The 17,134-nt window shown below is 49.5% G+C and overlaps 1 protein-coding gene across 2 annotated transcripts in view; it reads right to left on the reverse strand.

Moving 5' to 3' along the window:
- TTC9 (tetratricopeptide repeat domain 9) overlaps positions 1–4,052 on the reverse strand; it is a 37,046-nt gene extending 32,994 nt beyond the window's left edge. The window contains exon 1 of one of the 2 annotated variants that reach the window (XR_012247352.1): positions 3,468–4,052. Coding sequence is in view for 1 of the 2 variants with exons in the window: in XM_073638897.1 (XP_073494998.1) it covers positions 3,468–3,738 (271 nt within the window). In the remaining variant the exon portion in view is untranslated. The remainder of the gene's footprint in view (positions 1–3,467) is intronic. The other variant, XM_073638897.1, reaches the window with a different exon arrangement.
- Between the last annotated feature and the right edge of the window lie 13,082 nt (positions 4,053–17,134).

Here is a 17,134-nt window from a genome sequence, read left to right on the forward strand (position 1 = left end):
GAGCTGACAAGGAGCAGCTGTCCCTCCAAAAATAGGAAATTGTACAAATAGTGGAAGAATCTTGTTCATCTACAGCAAAAACTGACCAACTGGTGCAGCAGAGCCATCCTGTGCCCGGCCTCCATGTCTGCAGCCAAGAACAGCTGTTCAGAGAATGAGAAGAGCGTCTGGATCGCAGATCAGGTGCCGAGCTGTCGGCCTGGGCACCTACAACAGCTGCCCCCTCAGTCACAGCTGCAGGCATGGAACGGCAAAACGAATCCATGCCCATTTGTTCATAGCACAATAGGCATGGTGCCCGGCTACTAATAAGAATGCCAGTTTAGGGACAAGTAAAGCCATTTTGTTCATTAATGAGGTTAGTGTTTGGTGAACATGCACAATGCCCGTTGGCGCCCACTAAAGAAGCTTTCCCATCAGAAGTCCAGCAGCTCCACCAGTGAAGATGTGATCCATGGATCAAATACTTTTTTGTGCCACTTAAAGATCTTTCGACAACATGCCCAATCATAAGCCAGTTTGATTTTTCCTTAGTAGCCCAGAAATAAGAACTTTCAATTTGCTGCTGGAGCTTTAGTTTTTGGGTTATTTTCTAATTAGCTCCGAGGAATTCACCGACCCTGCCATCGGGAGCTGCTTCAAGATGGCCATAACATAGACACATTTTAGTGCCAGAACTGTGGCCTCAGTAAGAGGACCTACCATGGTTCTACTGAATGAACACCACCATAGTTTGGATATTGGTGGTGTAATATTGACATTAATATGCGCCACCGTTAAAGGGGTTGTAAAGTATTCGAAATACATGGCTGCTTTTACAGGAACAGGGCCAGATTGGTTTATAGGTTTGCTTATGGTCAACTCTAATGGGGTTGCAAAACCATACACAACCTGTGGACAAGCAGGGGGCTGTTATTGGGAAAACAAAGTAGCCGACACAACTCTTAAGGCTATGTAGAAGTAGGAAATTCCTCAAACAAGACCCCTATTTATCATCAGCCTCAAATACCCAAATTATGGGCGGCTGACCAATGCCATCCAGAGAGAACGTCATCTATGGTACTATACTACATCCACTATTATCCTACAACATTGGGCAGGTATCTGAGTGGTGGAAGTTCCTTCTGCACAAACTCCGCTGCCAATCTTTCATTTTCTCAACCTGGGCATCACGGCAATGCTGCACAAGAGACAGGTCAGACTAGGTCAGATTGCAGCAGACTGCTTTAACCCAAAGAGCATCACAGTCAGAAGATTTTTCACCTGGGGTTGAGGTGTAACAGCCAGCCATTATTGCTCGGGTCATAGGGCCCAGAATAACAGCCAGTAACTTGTTTCCAATGGAGTACATCACAGCCAGCCATCACTTCCCCTGAAAAGGCATTACGGCCAGCTGCCTGGGGAGTGCGTCATGCCAACCACAACTTGCCCAGGGGATGCATCCGCTACTTGCCTAGGACATGTATCACAGTTAACCACTACTTGCCCAGGGCATGTATCACTGCCAGTCACTACTTGCCCAGGGTGTGCAACAGTGACAACCACTACTTGCCAAGGGGGTGAACATCAACTACTTATCTAGGGGTGTGCAACACAGTGAAACACTACTTGTACAGGATGTGGAGTCACTGACAGGAATGACTTGCCCATGGCATTTGTCATGGCTAACAGCTGGGGGAGGGTCACGCAGAACCCACCACTGTTATCACTTTGTCACAGATGACACCGGAAAGATCACACAGATCTCACCGATGCCACCAATATGTCATGGAACTCCGCTGCCTCCAATCGTCAGGACAATTAAGCAATTGGCTGACGAGTGATGGATGAGACCGCGGATGCTTCCACTGCTAGGCCGGTTATTTGGGAACTAACAGTGAGCGTATGACATATACACCTCTGATTCCAACACACAAAATATATTTATATATCCCCAGGGCGTGCCTCACTGCCAGCCACTATCTGCCCAGGGCGTGCCTCACTGCCAGCCACTATCTGCCCAGGGCGTGCCTCACTGCCAGCCACTATCTGCCCAGGGCGTGCCTCACTGCCAGCCACTATCTGCCCAGGGCGTGCCTCACTGCCAGCCACTATCTGCCCAGGGCGTGCCTCACTGCCAGCCACTATCTGCCCAGGGCGTGCCTCACTGCCAGCCACTATCTGCCCAGGGCGTGCCTCACTGCCAGCCACTATCTGCCCAGGGCGTGCCTCACTGCCAGCCACTATCTGCCCAGGGCGTGCCTCACTGCCAGCCACTATCTGCCCAGGGCGTGCATCACTGCCAGCCACTATCTGCCCAGGGCGTGCATCACTGCCAGCCACTATTTGCCCAGGGGGTGCATCCAATACTTGACTAGAGAGTGCAACACAGTCAACCACCACTTGCCCAGAGGGTGAGTTACTGTCAGCCACTACTTGACCAAGGGGTGCATCACAGCCAACCAGGGCTGTGGTGTCGGTAAGCCAAACCTCCAACTCCTCAATTTCCATGACTCCAACTCCATGACTCCGACTCTCTCATACACGGCTCATGTTTAAGTGATAAATTTACTGGAGCACAGATTCATCTCAGTAAAAGTTTAGACCCTTAGATCAGGAATAGGACATTTCATAACTTTCCCAAATTCTTATGAAAAAAAATATTCCCCACAAACTGCATTGAATTACTGTACCCAATTTATTATATATTTTAGGAGTCGGAGTTGGTCCATTTTATACCGACTCCACAGCCCTGCTGCCAACCACTATTTGCCCAGGGCGTGCATCATGACTAGCCACTACATACCCCAGGGGTGCATCCACTACTTGCCTAGGGCATGTGTCACAATCAACCACTACTTGCTGAGGGGGTTCGTCACTGCCAACCACTACTTGCCCAGGGGGGAGCACCTATTGCTTGCCTAGGTCTTTGCCAGTCACTTCATGGCCGGTGGGGGGTGAATCCTCTACTTGTCTAGGTCGTGCGTCACTATTTCCCCAAAGGGTGCGACTTCTACTTGCGTAGGGAGTGTGGATACAGTCAAGCACTACTTGCCCAGGGGGCGCATCACTGCCAGCCACCATGTGCCCGGGGGAGGGGCATCACCGCTGGCCACCACGTGTCCGGGGGGGGGGGGCATCACTGCCAGCCACCACGTGCCCGGAGGGGGGCATCACTGCCAGCCACCACGTGCCCGGGGGGGGCATCACTGCCAGCCACTACTTGCCCAGGGGGCACATCACTGCCAGCCACCACGTGCCCAGGGGGTGAATTGCAACCATCCATTTATGCCAAGAGGATACAACAGACAGACAGTGAGCAGGTTGGGCATCACAGCCAGCAATTTCTGCCCCATGACAGGGCATCTGGGTCCACCCCTTCTTACAGGGCATGCCGGAGCTCTGCAGGAGAGGCATCACCAGCTCCCTGCACAGGGCACAGTATTCTTTGTTGTGTGACACCTGTGATGTGACATGTCAGCACCCACCTGCCAGGCTGTTGTAGCAGTCCACCTCGATGCCCTCCACCGCCCTCCTCTGCTCCTCCGTTAGCCGGACTTGCTGCTGCCCGTCCCCGGCACTGTCCTGCTCCCCGGGCAGCCCCTTCAGCTCCAGCAGCGCCCGGTGGTACTTGCCGATGGCCTCCCGGTACTTCTTGTCCTTGTAGCACTGCGCCCCTTGGCTCTTGAAGTCCAGGGATCTATGGATGAGCTGTGCCGGGTCCCCCCGGCCGCCCCCGGGCAGGCTGGTCCGCTCCATGTCTGTGCAGCCAGGCAGCGCTTACATGTCCAGCGATCATCAGGCTCTGGGAGATCGAGTGCACAGCAGATCCGTCTGCAAACAGCCAGACAGAGGCAGCTCCCTCCTCCTCCGCCAGTGCTGCCCCTTCCTGAGCTGTTAAAGGGACAGTCAGCTGCCAGCACACATCACACTGTGCGCGTCAGTGCCAGCTACAGCAGCTCCTGGTGCCTATCCCGCTGCTGCAGAACCTCTTCAGCATCAAACCTGGCATAAAATGCACTGGTATAATGAAGAGCCAAGCTTCAGCGATGACAGTGATCGTGTGCAGGGGCTCCCCCTGCTGCCAGCTATGTGGCATAACATCAGTGATTATTGCTCTGTGTGTGCAGATCTGTCAGCAGAATCCTGTCTGGCAGAGCATCAATCAGTAATGAAGGGAGCAAGCCCAACAATGGATAGATACAACAGGAGACTTTTGCACACATTGGATAATTTGCATTTTTTAAAAAAATTGCATAGAAGAAGCCACTTCTTCCCAGCTGGGGTCACTTATCTGGTAATAATATTATTAAAGGGGTCTTCCTATAAGGCCTCATTTATACGTCCATAGAACACCCAGTACCCATTATCGTCTATGGAGTTGTTAATGAGATCGGAGACATGTCCGATTTTCCTCCAATTTGTGAATTCAAATCAATGGTTCTGTGGAAGAAAACGACAGCACACGGGTGCCATCTCAGTGATGCCCATTTTTTACTATTTTGGCAGGTTTTGCAGGTGAGAAAACAAGCCACACTGATGGTCAAAAACCGGACACATCAACAATTGGATGAACATTGGATTCAGCTTACTGAAGACAACTGGCAAAAAAAAAATGGTGTCTGAATGAGCTCTTAGAGGGGTTGTCCCCTTTCAATGTTCGTCCCCAGCTGCAGTTTGTTAAAAAATAGCAAACTGCACTGAACTCACCTTTACCAAGACCACCGGCGAGATTGTGTCACTGCTCCCGGTGTCTATCATTGGCTGCGGCGCTGACGTCACAACGAAAGAGAGGCAGACAATCAGAAGAAATATGTTAAATAAACCACATCGCGTGGGCACCTGAACTTTTTGGAAACATTCCTTTGCCTGCCAGTGATTTCTGCACCATTCCATATACAAATTGCCTCTTCAGAGATAAAGAAGACTAGAACTCTATAGCGCCACCTGTTGGAAGCAGCGATCCTACAAGTAATTATCAACCCTTTAACAAGTCTTGCAATATGACTTAGGATAAAAACCAAATCAGAATCTCAATTTGCAGACATGGTGTTTCGGGGTATTGCCCTTCGTCAGTGCAAAGTATGAGAACTAATTTGGCTAGATGAGAGGCTCTGGACTGAGGTCTAAGGGGTAATGTTTCTCCTTGTGCACCATTCCAACAACCTGCTCATCCCATACCTTAAACGTAAAGGCTGAGCACCTTTGGTTTAGCATTTTGACGTCAAAAGTTTTCCAAGATGAAATTACACTTTATTCTTTAACATCAGTTCAGTAAATGAAAAAAGTCTCATTTGCACTTAGAATCTCCCGGAAACTTTAACCTCTGTCTCCTGGGCCGGCCATTAGGTCAGCCTCCAGGAAGTTATATATGAACGTGCTTGGAGCAGCAGATTTGGATGAAGGAACCAGTAAGGGCATCGGACTAATTATTATTTATAGGGTTTTCGTGTTTCAGCTCCCAGTGGAGATACCTTTCCTGAACACCACTGTATTCCAAGTTCTGTGTGTCCTTCCTGGCAAAGTCATATATTTTACAAAAAGTGTGATGGTGAAAATGAGTCTACAAGCACATCATAGAAATAACTATAGAGTCCTAGAACTAGAAGGCTATAGACTTAGCCGGTTGTGGAAGTGATTTTTAGAACGCAGTGTGCCATAAACAAAGAATTGGGAATGGGCAAGATTAGACTGGTACAGGCTCCAATATCCAGTGATCCCCCATACACCATTTCGGTGCCGTATGTGACTCGTGATCAGAGCCCAAGAAGGAAACTTCTTCCCATTTCACAATGGGGATACATTCTACAATTAGTTTAAAGGTTGCTTTAATCCAGGGGTCTCAACTAAAATTTGTGCCAGATACATTAAGTAAGTGAGTGCCCATGTCATCTGTTCACCTTCTGCGAGGGAGTTGGGTCCTCCAGGGTGCAGTTGAGACTTGAATATGTTTTTTGTTAAGCAATGGAGTCTAGCGTGGTGAGTGTGCATACTGTTATGATCAGCAACATGAACTAAGGAAAGATAGGGGAAATCTGTCCCTACAGTAAGGCTAAGCTGAATCCCTACGATGTAGCGGGCTGCCTGTTCCTAGCGAACAGACCCGTCTTTGTCCTCGGCTAGTCTGAACGAAGACCTATAGAATTAAGGGAGGGGTCCCTAAAAGAACTAAGGACTGGGACAAAAATGGGACACCTCCTAAACAGAAGTTGTTGCAGAACACAAAAAGACAAACTGACAAAATGTACTAGAGGTCCCAGAGGACCAAGCGAACTTGACAGAGAAAGGCACCGAAGCACCTGGCTAGAGAAACAGTCAAACACTGAAGTCCAGCACAGCCACAAGGGCGGAGCTGGAATATAAAGGCAGATGGTCACGTGACTGCAAAACACAAGATGAAAAAACAAACAGGAGGGTTCTAACACATACAGGTCGTGGAGGTTAAGTGCATTACTTTTCTTTGAAACAATTGTACCTGCTGATTCCAGGTCTTTCTGTAGCTCTCCACAGGTGATCCTTGGCTTTAGTCTTGGACAACTCTTCTGATAATTCTTTTTACTCCGGAAATCTTGCAGGGAGCACCAGGTTGTTGCCGGTTTATGGTGAAATGATGTCCCTTCCACTTCCAGGTTATGGTCCCAACAGTGCTCACTGGAATCTTCAGTAGTTTATAAATTCTTCTGTAACCAATGCCATCAGTATGTTTTGCAACAATAATGTTGCGTAGGTCTTGAGACAGCTCTCTGGTTTTACCATCATGAGATGTTTCTTGTGTGACACCTTGGTAATGAGACACCTTTTTATCGGCCATCAGTTGAACCAGCTGATAATATTTTTCACTAAGTGGCAGGATTGCTTTCAAATTACTGATAAATTTCAGCTGCTGTCAGGACTTTCCATGGCTTTTTGTACCTCTCTTTCTTCATGTGTCCAATACTTTTTCCCTGTTTCATTTTTCATTATTAACATAACTTAATTTATGGACATCTATGGTTTGATTTCTTAGCCTGTGTGGATTGGATGGGTTGTTACCAACATCTGGTGAGAATTTCATGTTATTAGCACCTTTAGAAATATTTGGTGACGTGTTCAATACTTATTTCACCCACTGTATAATCAGACAATGAGTCTATTTCTGGCTGACATATAGCTGATGGAAAGCAAGAGAGACAAATTTGAGCACTACTGACCCAATGGGGGCAGAAAATAGCATCCCCATAAGCTCTAAAACCTTGATTTACCAGACAGATGCCCCTACTGATTTTCCAATCAAGGTAAAAATCATATCTGAAACTCTTGCACTCTGTAACAAACTCAGCTCTGCATCGGACTCTGTGACAAACTTAGCACTGCTCCATCACTGAGTCAACTCTATTTCATTGGATCCCATGTTTGCATTTTACTCCTCCTCTTTCTTTTCTGCCTACCGTTCTACCAACTGGATCTCTCTGCTGCATCAGCATAATCTATTTGTGCTGTATAGCAACTGTTCATCCGGACCAAAGGCTTTAAGAATCCAGCTTCGCCAGGTGAGACATAACAGCCTCATTCAAGGGACTCTCTAAGTACTCTTTTTTTGGCTATTCAGACAAAAGCCTGACAGAGTGTTGAGCGGGGAGGAGAATGTAATGTGAATGCTCCCTTAAAGGGAATCTGTCAGCAGGTTTTTGCTATTTAATCTGAGATCAGCATACTATAGAGCTTGAGACCCTGATTCCAGGGATGTGTCACTTATTCGGCTGTGTGTTGTAGTTTCAATATCATCAGTGTTTAACAGCAAGAGATTATCACTTCCCCGACTAGGTCTCCAGTGCAGGTCAGTTAGGCTAATCTGTGGTTACCCCCACCATTAATAAAAAAAAAAATCATAAAAATATTTTATTATAATTTATTAAATTATGTTGAATATTCATCATTTTTTATTTAAAATTGTTGTCCACTACATTTGATAAATCCGCTAAAGAGTACTGGGTGGTGGTTACATAAAAAAACAACACATACTTACCCATGGAACCGACACCACTGCCCCGCATTCTGTACCTTGTTCCCCGCAGGGAATATTCATCACAGGGGCATATCATTGGTGCAACCTGTGCAAACGCACAGGAGGCCCAGAGGAAAGGGGACAACCCCTTTAGAATTGTAAAATGCAAACTAAAATGTCGTTTTGTGGACACCTTCAACATGCTGAGACTCTGTTAGTCCAAGTACCTTACAAGCAAAGTACGTGCAAAACACAGGAAATATGAGTCCTTTAAAGACTGTATGAAAAATGCATAAAGAAGACCAGAGGAATATAGAGTATTGTTTAGAGGTAACATTGGACTCTATCCCTCATGTTTCATTCATAATCCTTGGACTTGATCGTGTTTCAAAATGCGTGTGCAGCACAGGTAAGTCACAGATATCTATGGAAGCAGACGTCATGGTAGCCATAGCACAGGTTATGAAATTATCACAAGAAACCTCCAAAGTAAGGATATGTGTTAATTAAAACAGAAAGAAAACCCCAGAGGGTATCCATTAAAGAAGCATTCTCAAGTTATTAAATTGCTTTAATTAGTTAGACTTCATGAAAATAAGCACGTTTGCAATTGACTTGCTTTTTCTATCTGCTGAAATTCTCCTGCAATGACAGTTTTTATCTTTCCTAGTGTACAGCTGGTTTCTATGGAGCTCAGCCACTAATGCCTGCCCAGACCCTTTCTGAGGGTGTACAGTAATTTCACTTCAGGAGAAGGGTTAACTCCTAATATCCCAGCAACTTCTCTCCAGCCCACCGATTTCTATACATCAGTTAGCTGCTTACCTTCCTCCCCCTATTTCTCCGCTCCTGATGAGCTGCAGTTATCAATCGTGCAAAATCACCAGCTCGGCAGCTTTAAAAGCAGGTCTACTAATCAGGGCATTGGGCTCTCACTGTCCTGAGCTGTGTGATTGTTCCAATGCCCTGTTATCTCTATATGTATATATGATGATAGCAGTATACTTTCCAGAACAAACACTGACAGCTGAATGTGTTACAGCAGAAGTTCCACTAACACTACAGCAGTGCTATTCACCAGAACTGTCACTCAAGGAGGAGAGCCCACCCTGACAGAAACCAGGAAGAATGGAGACTGCATTACTCTGAGCTGCTCAAGAGACAACTTAAGAATACCTCTTTAAATACCTTTTCCCAAAAGGTGGCATTAACCTAGCAGTGATATATATCTCATTACTGGAACTGCAAAGTTAGCTACACAGGAAGGGGGAAACTGGGGACACATCAGACTGCCTCTCTCTTCTATAAGGCTAAGTTTACATGAGCGTAGGAAAAATCATCGAGTCTTACCATCTGTATGGTGGTCCCTGTGTCATCCATATGATACCTGTACGACATCTGTATTTTATATTCACAATTAAATAATAAAAAGCCTAGTACAATTTCCCATGTAAGAATTTCCCATTTAGAATTGATCCATATAGCATTACTTTTTGTTTTTGCTCACCCATTGAAATCTAGAGGCGAGTTTCATTCAGAAAAGGAAGATTAGCACCTACAGAATTTTCTTCTAACAAAGTCTGTTGGTCCAGGTGGAAAAAACTTTCATGTGAACTAGCAAAAAGTCATACATGACAGACAGAGATAATAACATAGTCAAAATGGCCATAAACCGAGGCCATTACAAATACAGGCTTCCAATCCCCCTTGGTGCCCAGCCAGACATGACTATTCTTGTACCCTTGTCTTTGGTCATACACAGGCTCTACATAGCTCATTGTTCCCAGAAGGAGCGTGATAATAGTATGGCACTCACAGGTACCAAAAGAGACATGCGATAAGGGGACATTAAAATTCAGGGAACATACTGATGAAATCACACAGGCTTGAGGTTGACAAGGAGACCAGGAGAACCACAGGAGATATCAATTCTTCTACAGATCTATGAGAATTTAACGGTTATGAAGTGATGATATATAGCAAGTATTTGTCATCACTTTGTGATCATTGGAGGACCCCACATGATCCTTACACTAAAGGGGCGCAATGCCAGTGTAGTGTTGTGTCCACCTCGCTGTTTTCCCGGCACAGCAGACCTCTGGCAGCAAGTTCCCACTCAAGTGGATGAGGCCAGCTGCTGTTCCTCATGTTTGTAACTCTACAGGAAAGTTTTCTAATCCTGCTCAAAATAACCATAAAGGTATATTAACACTCAACAGTACTGGGGTGGCTGGTATGTGTACAAGTATGTGTATACCACTACATACATACAAGTATGTGTACACCACTACATCACATACTTGATAACTTCTGACAGCAAGTATCTGAGAGTAGTGTCCATGTGCGTTGTGTGTAGGTGGTAAAGGGACCTTACCCACTGCCCCTGCCTCTCCATGCCCTGTTCTCCTTCTCTCCGCATCTTATTCCATGAATGAGGATACCTCCCAGAATAGTTGGTTTTCATGGGGTTTGAGGCATGTTCAGTGGGACTCAAGAAATTTGCTGACTTTTCAGGAAAGATTTCCCTTATTTTGGGAATCTCCTGGATGTTCTCCGAGAGTTAGTAAGTGTTACTTCATCAGTAAAACCCATTGCAAAATCATACTATTTTTGTCGAAGAGGCTGCTGTAAGAATTGATCCAACAATTGCTTATATGATAAACCATAATGCAGATATTTTATGACTTTCACTGCTGCATTTTTCCAGCTTATTGTCAATAGGGCATGAAGCATTTTTTTAATTACAGTATCACTTGTTCATTCAATGGTTTTCCTCGTTCTCATTGGAATGTGCACATTGTAGACTCAGACTGAAGGCAGCAAGATCACGAAGGAACACATGTGGAAACAAGAGGTAAAGAAACACCTGTGAAACTGTAGCATCGGCATCTCTGCCTAGTACCTTCTTTACCTCTCACCTCCCCGCTCCTGGCGCGGCGTCCTCCAGCGCTTCTCTCCCCGCTGCTTCCGGCACGCGCTCCTTCCCCGGCAGTGTGCTTAGGGCGCACGCGCGCGCGCTCCCCCTCTCTTAAAGGGACCGCGCGCGCAGTCCTAAGGAGTCCCCGGCCAATTGCCGGAGGACCTCCCATATTTAAGGCACATCCTCCAAAATGGAGGTGCCCGAGCAATGTTGTTGCAAAGCCTTCACTCTGCTTCAGCCCTCAGGTCCCGTTACCAGTTACCTGCCAGTCACCTGCCAGATTCCTGCTTGTTACCTGCCAGTCACCTGCCGGATTCCTGCCTGTTACCTGCCAGTTACCTGCCAGATTCCTGCTTGATGCCTGCGGTCCGACGGTCTGCTTTCCGACACCTGTCAGTCTATGGACCAGCCTGCCCGCTCACCTGGGAGCGCTCATCTGCTGCCTGCCTGCTAGCCTACCTGGAGGCTCCGCCGTCACTTGCCGTGACCACCTGCCTGTCCAGAGACTCTTGCCTGCTCACCTGGGAGCGCTCACCTGCTACCTGTCTGCTAGTCTACCTGGAGGCTCTGCCGTCACTTGCCGTGACCACCTGCCCGTCCAGAGACTCTCGCCCGCTCACCTGGGAGCGCTCACCAGCCACCTGCCTGCTGTCCTTCTACCCAGAGGCTGTCCCTGTCACTTGCCGTGAGTACCCGTCCTTTTACCCAGAGACTGTCCCTGTCACTTGCCGTGACTACCTGCCCCTCTACCCAGAGACTGTCCCTGTCACTTGCCGTGACTACCTGCCCCTCTACCCAGAGACTGTCCCTGTCACTTGCCGTGAGTACCTGCCCGTCTTCCCTGGGAGCCACCCGCTTCCTTACAAGGACTGCCGCCTTGTATAGTTGCACTGAGGTTCCACCTCCCAGACCCGTTACAGTTTGCTCAGGCCATGGAACCCGGTGGCCCCCAGATCTCCGATCTGCACCAGGAAGTCTTACGTCAGAAAACTCAGCAGGAGATGGTACTGTCCTATCTACGGTCCGTTAACTCTCATCTAGGCGCATTGTGTGACTTGTCTATGTCTACCTCTGGTCCAGCCGTGCCCATTCCTGCGGTACCGCAATCCAGTCCCTTCATGGTACCCGACTATGGACCTCGGCTTCTGGCACCTCCACGCTTTGCCGGCGAACCTACTTTAGCTCGGGGTTTCATAAACCAGTGCACCCTGCACTTTGAGCTATTGGCATACCAGTTCATCTCCGACCGGGCCAAGGTGGCCTTCATCATGTCCCATTTTACTGGGGAGGCACTGGCATGGCTAAATCCCCTGTGGGAGAGAGGGGATCCCCTGGTGTCCGACCTGCCATCTTTCCTCGCTGCTTTCCGGAGAGTCTTCGATGAACCTGGACGGAAAACCTCTTCTGCCTCCTCACTGCTACGTCTCCGCCAAGGGAGTCTCACCGTGGGCCAATATGCCATAAGGTTCCGCACCCTCGCTTCTGAGCTTGCCTGGGAAAATGAGGCTCTGGTGTCCGTCTTCTGGGAGGGTCTTTCCGGTCGGATTAAGGACGAGTTAGCTGGTCGGGACATTCCTACCACTCTGGATGACCTGGTGTCACTAGCTACCCGGATTGGCATCCGGTTCCAAGAACGTGCCAAAGAGACTACCTGGGAGAAAGACTTTTCTTGCTCTGCTCCTACTTCCCTGAGACCTGCCTCTCAATCAGTCACTCCGCGGGCGCCCTCGCCTGAACCTATGCAGATCGACCAGACCAAGATGGTCAAATCTCGCCAAGAATCTCGCCGAGCCGAGGGAAGCTGTTTCTATTATGGCAGTATGGAGCACTTCATCCGTTCCTGCCCGGAGAAGCCGGGAAACGCCAGTGTCTAGGATCGCTCGCAGAGGTCGTCCTAGACAAAAGTAAGCCCTCTCCGTCTCTGACTTTACCGGTCTCTATTGCTTGGGGAGAAAACCGTCACTTTGAACTTGCCCACCTGGATTCTGGAGCTGCTGGAAACCTCATCTCCCAGTCTCTGGTAGAGAGATACCGTATTCCCACCAAGTCCCTGGCTGAACCATTATCAGTCGCCTCTGTGGATGGAAGACTTCTCTCGGAGACCATCCTGCTCGTCACTGAACCCATAACCCTGCAGGTGGGAATGCTGCACTCTGAGGAAATCTCATTCCATGTGTTGTCCGGACTTTCTCACTCCCTGTTGCTAGGTCTACCTTGGCTCCAGACACACGAACCCGTATTGAACTGGCGATCCGGTGAAGTACTCCGATGGGTTCCGGTCCGCCCAGTTCGCCCTCCGCCTACTCCAGCTAATTTACCAGGTCTCCCGGCTCCTTACTGGCCCTATGCGGACGTCTTCGGTAAGAAGGAAGCAGAGACGTTGCCACCCCATAGGCCATATGACTGCACGATCGACCTGGTACCTGGCACCACTCCTCCCCGTGGGCGTACCTACCCGTTGTCTGCAGCCGAGACCCGGGCCATGTCTGAGTACATTGAAGAGAATCTGGCTAGGGGATTTATCCAGAAATCTACCTCCCCGGCTGGAGCCGGATTCTTCTTTGTCAAAAAGAATGACGGCTCGCTACGCCCCTGTATTGACTATAGAGGACTCAATCAGATCACGGTTAAAAATAAATACCCCCTTCCGCTCATCTCTGAGTTATTTGATCGTCTTAAAGGCGCCAGGATCTTCTCCAAGCTGGATCTACGTGGAGCGTATAACCTGGTCCGTATCCGTCAGGGAGACGAGTGGAAAACAGCATTTAATACCCGGGACGGACACTATGAGTACCGTGTGATGCCCTTCGGTCTCTGCAATGCTCCCGCCGTCTTCCAAGAACTGGTCAACGACATCTTCCGTGACCTTCTTTACTCCTGCGTGGTGGTATACCTGGACGACATCTTGGTCTTCTCTCCGGATCTTCCCACACACCGGAGGGATGTTCGTCAGGTCCTGCTTAGGCTCAGGCAGAACCACCTCTATGCTAAATACGAGAAGTGCCTTTTTGAGCAGACCTCTCTTCCTTTCCTGGGCTATGTTATCTCCGAGACAGGCTTGCGAATGGATCCCGAGAAGCTCTATGCTGTCCTAAAGTGGCCCCGTCCGGAGGGCTTGAAGGCGATACAGCGATTCCTGGGCTTCGCTAATTACTATCGTCTCTTCATTCCTCACTTCTCGTCACGGACTGCGCCCATATCTGCGCTCACCCGTAAGGGAGCAAATCCCAAGGTATGGTCATCCGAAGCTGAGGAGGCCTTCCTTTCCCTGAAACAAGCCTTCTCCTCTGCCCCTGTGCTGCACCGCCCGGACTGCAACAAACAGTTCTACCTGGAGGTTGATGCCTCCTCCTCTGGAGCCGGAGCGGTGCTCACCCAGAAGTCTTCCTCCGGGAGAATGGTAACCTGCGGCTTTTTCTCTAAAATCTTCTCCTCCTCTGAGCGCAATTACTCCATAGGAGACCGAGAACTGCTTGCCGTTAAATTGGCGCTGGAGGAGTGGCGTTACCTGCTTGAAGGGGCCCTATACCCGGTGATCATCTATACGGATCACAAGAACCTGGCATATCTCCAAAATGCCCAGAGACTTAATCCACGTCAAGCCCGGTGGTCTTTGTTCTTTGCCCGCTTCGATTTCATCCATCATTTCCGCCCGGCGGACAAAAATGTCAAAGCTGATGCCTTGTCCCGATCCTTCCTGTCCTCCGACCAAGAGGAGGAGCCTATGCACATTATCGACCCCTCCAAGGTGATGAATGTGGCCCCCTTGGATTTGACTCGTCTTCCACCCGGCAAGACGTTCGTGGCGCCTCCAGCCCGTGAGAGGGTTCTTCGCTGGGGTCATTCTTCTAAACTAGCTGGCCATGCCGGCCAAAAGAAGACCTTCCTACTCATTTCCTGGCATTACTGGTGGTCTACCCTGCGTAAGGATGTGGTAGACTTCGTCTCCGTCTGTTCATCTTGTGGCCGCAACAAAATTCCCAGACACTTACCAGCTGGTCATCTCCTGCCGCTTCCCATACCTGTTGCACCGTGGCAACACATCGCTATGGACTTCATTACCGATCTTCCTGTCTCTGCCGGGTGTACTGTCATTTGGGTGGTCGCGGACCGCTTCTCTAAAATGGCCCACTTCATTCCCCTGCCTGGTCTTCCGTCTGCACCTGAGCTGGCTAAGGACTTTATTCGCCATATCTTCCGTCTCCATGGCCTACCCCTCCACATCGTGTCGGATCGAGGGGTTCAGTTTACCTCACGCTTCTGGAGAGCCACATGTAAACTGCTGGACGTCACCCTGGACTTCTCCTCCGCTTACCACCCTCAGTCCAATGGTCAAGTGGAGCGGATCAATCAGATCCTTACCAGCTATCTCCGGCACTTTGTTAATGCCCACCATTCTGATTGGGTGGACCTCCTTCCTTGGGCCGAGTTCTCTTATAATAACCACGAGAGCGAATCCTCTTCCAAGTCCCCGTTCTTTATTGTCTATGGCCAGCACCTCCGGATTCCGCTCCCTGTCTCCGTTTCTGTGGACAACCCTGCTGCGGAGTCTCTTGTCGGCGAATTTTCTACTATTTGGGAGAGTACCAGGTCCGCTCTTCTTCTGTCCTCTGAGCGGATGAAGAGATATGCTGATAAGAGACGTCTGGATCCGCCTCAATTCCGTCCGGGAGACAAGGTTTGGCTCTCGTCCAAACATGTGCGGCTCAAAGTACCCTCCTTCAAGTTGGGCCCTCGATTCATCGGTCCCTTCGAAGTCCTCAGGCAAATTAACCCTGTGGCCTACAAATTAAAACTCCCGCCACCCTACGGATTCCCAACTCCTTCCACGTATCTCTCCTCAAACCCGTTGTCTTTAACTCTTTTTCCAATAATCCAGGTGCCCCTCCTGCTCCGGTTTCCGCTGATGACGTCTTTGAGGTAGAGAGTATTCTGGCCTCCAAGAGGGTAAGAGGAAAGACCTTTTTTCTGGTAGATTGGAGGGGGTTTGGTCCTGAGGAGAGAACTTGGGAACCCAGGGAGAACATCAACGCCCCGCTTCTCCTTGAAAAATTTCTTTCTGGCCAAAAAAAGAGGGGGCCTAAAGGGGGGGGTACTGTAGCATCGGCGTCTCTGCCCCGTACTAGGCAGAGACGCCGTCCCTCTCACCTCCCCGCTCCTGGCGCGGCGTCCTCCAGCGCTTCTCTCCCCGCTGCTTCCGGCACGCGCTCCTTCCCCGGCAGTGTGCTTAGGGCGCGCGCGCGCGCTCCCCCTCTCTTAAAGGGACCGCGCGCGCCGTCCTAAGGAGTCCCCGGCCAATTGCCGGAGGACCTCCCATATTTAAGGCACCTCCTCCAAAATGGAGGTGCCCGAGCAATGTTGTTGCAAAGCCTTCACTCTGCTTCAGCCCTCAGGTCCCGTTACCAGTTACCTGCCAGATTCCTACTTGTTACCTGCCAGTCACCTGCCGGATTCCTGCCTGTTACCTGCCAGTTACCTGTCAGATTCCTGCTTGATACCTGCCTGATATCCGTTTACCTGCTTGCAAGCCTGCGGTCCGACGGTCTGCTTTCCGACACCTGTCAGTCTGTCTATGGACCAGCCTGCCCGCTCACCTGGGAGCGCTCATCTGCTGCCTGCCTGCTAGCCTACCTGGAGGCTCCGCCGTCACTTGCCGTGACCACCTGCCTGTCCAGAGACTCTTGCCTGCTCACCTGGGAGCGCTCACCTGCTACCTGTCTGCTAGCCTACCTGGAGGCTCTGCCGTCACTTGCCGTGACCACCTGCTCGTCCAGAGACTCTCGCCCGCTCACCTGGGAGCGCTCACCAGCCACCTGCCTGCTGTCCTTCTACCCAGAGACTGTCCCTGTCACTTGCCGTGAGTACCCGTCCTTTTACCCAGAGACTGTCCCTGTCACTTGCCGTGACTACCTGCCCCTCTACCCAGAGACTGTCCCTGTCACTTTCCGTGACTACCTGCCCCTCTACCCAGAGACTGTCCCTGTCACTTGCCGTGACTACCTGCCCGTCTTCCCTGGGAGCCACCCGCTTCCTTACAAGGACTGCCCCCTTGTATAGTTGCACTGAGGTTCCACCTCCCAGACCCGTTACAGAAACAAACCAGAATATGTGTTATATTTTAGATTTCTCATGTACACCCTTTATACTCTGATGACACATTATACCCTCTTAGAATTCACTCAAGCAGCATCATCCTGTCATCACCTGGGATGGCTTACAATGAACAGATACGCTTCATCTAGAGTTCATTT

The sequence above is a fragment of the Phyllobates terribilis genome, unplaced genomic scaffold, assembly GCF_046119375.1.
Source record: "Phyllobates terribilis strain yellow unplaced genomic scaffold, ASM4611937v1 Scaffold_7__3_contigs__length_470593459, whole genome shotgun sequence".
NCBI classification, from domain to species: Eukaryota; Metazoa; Chordata; class Amphibia; order Anura; family Dendrobatidae; genus Phyllobates; species Phyllobates terribilis.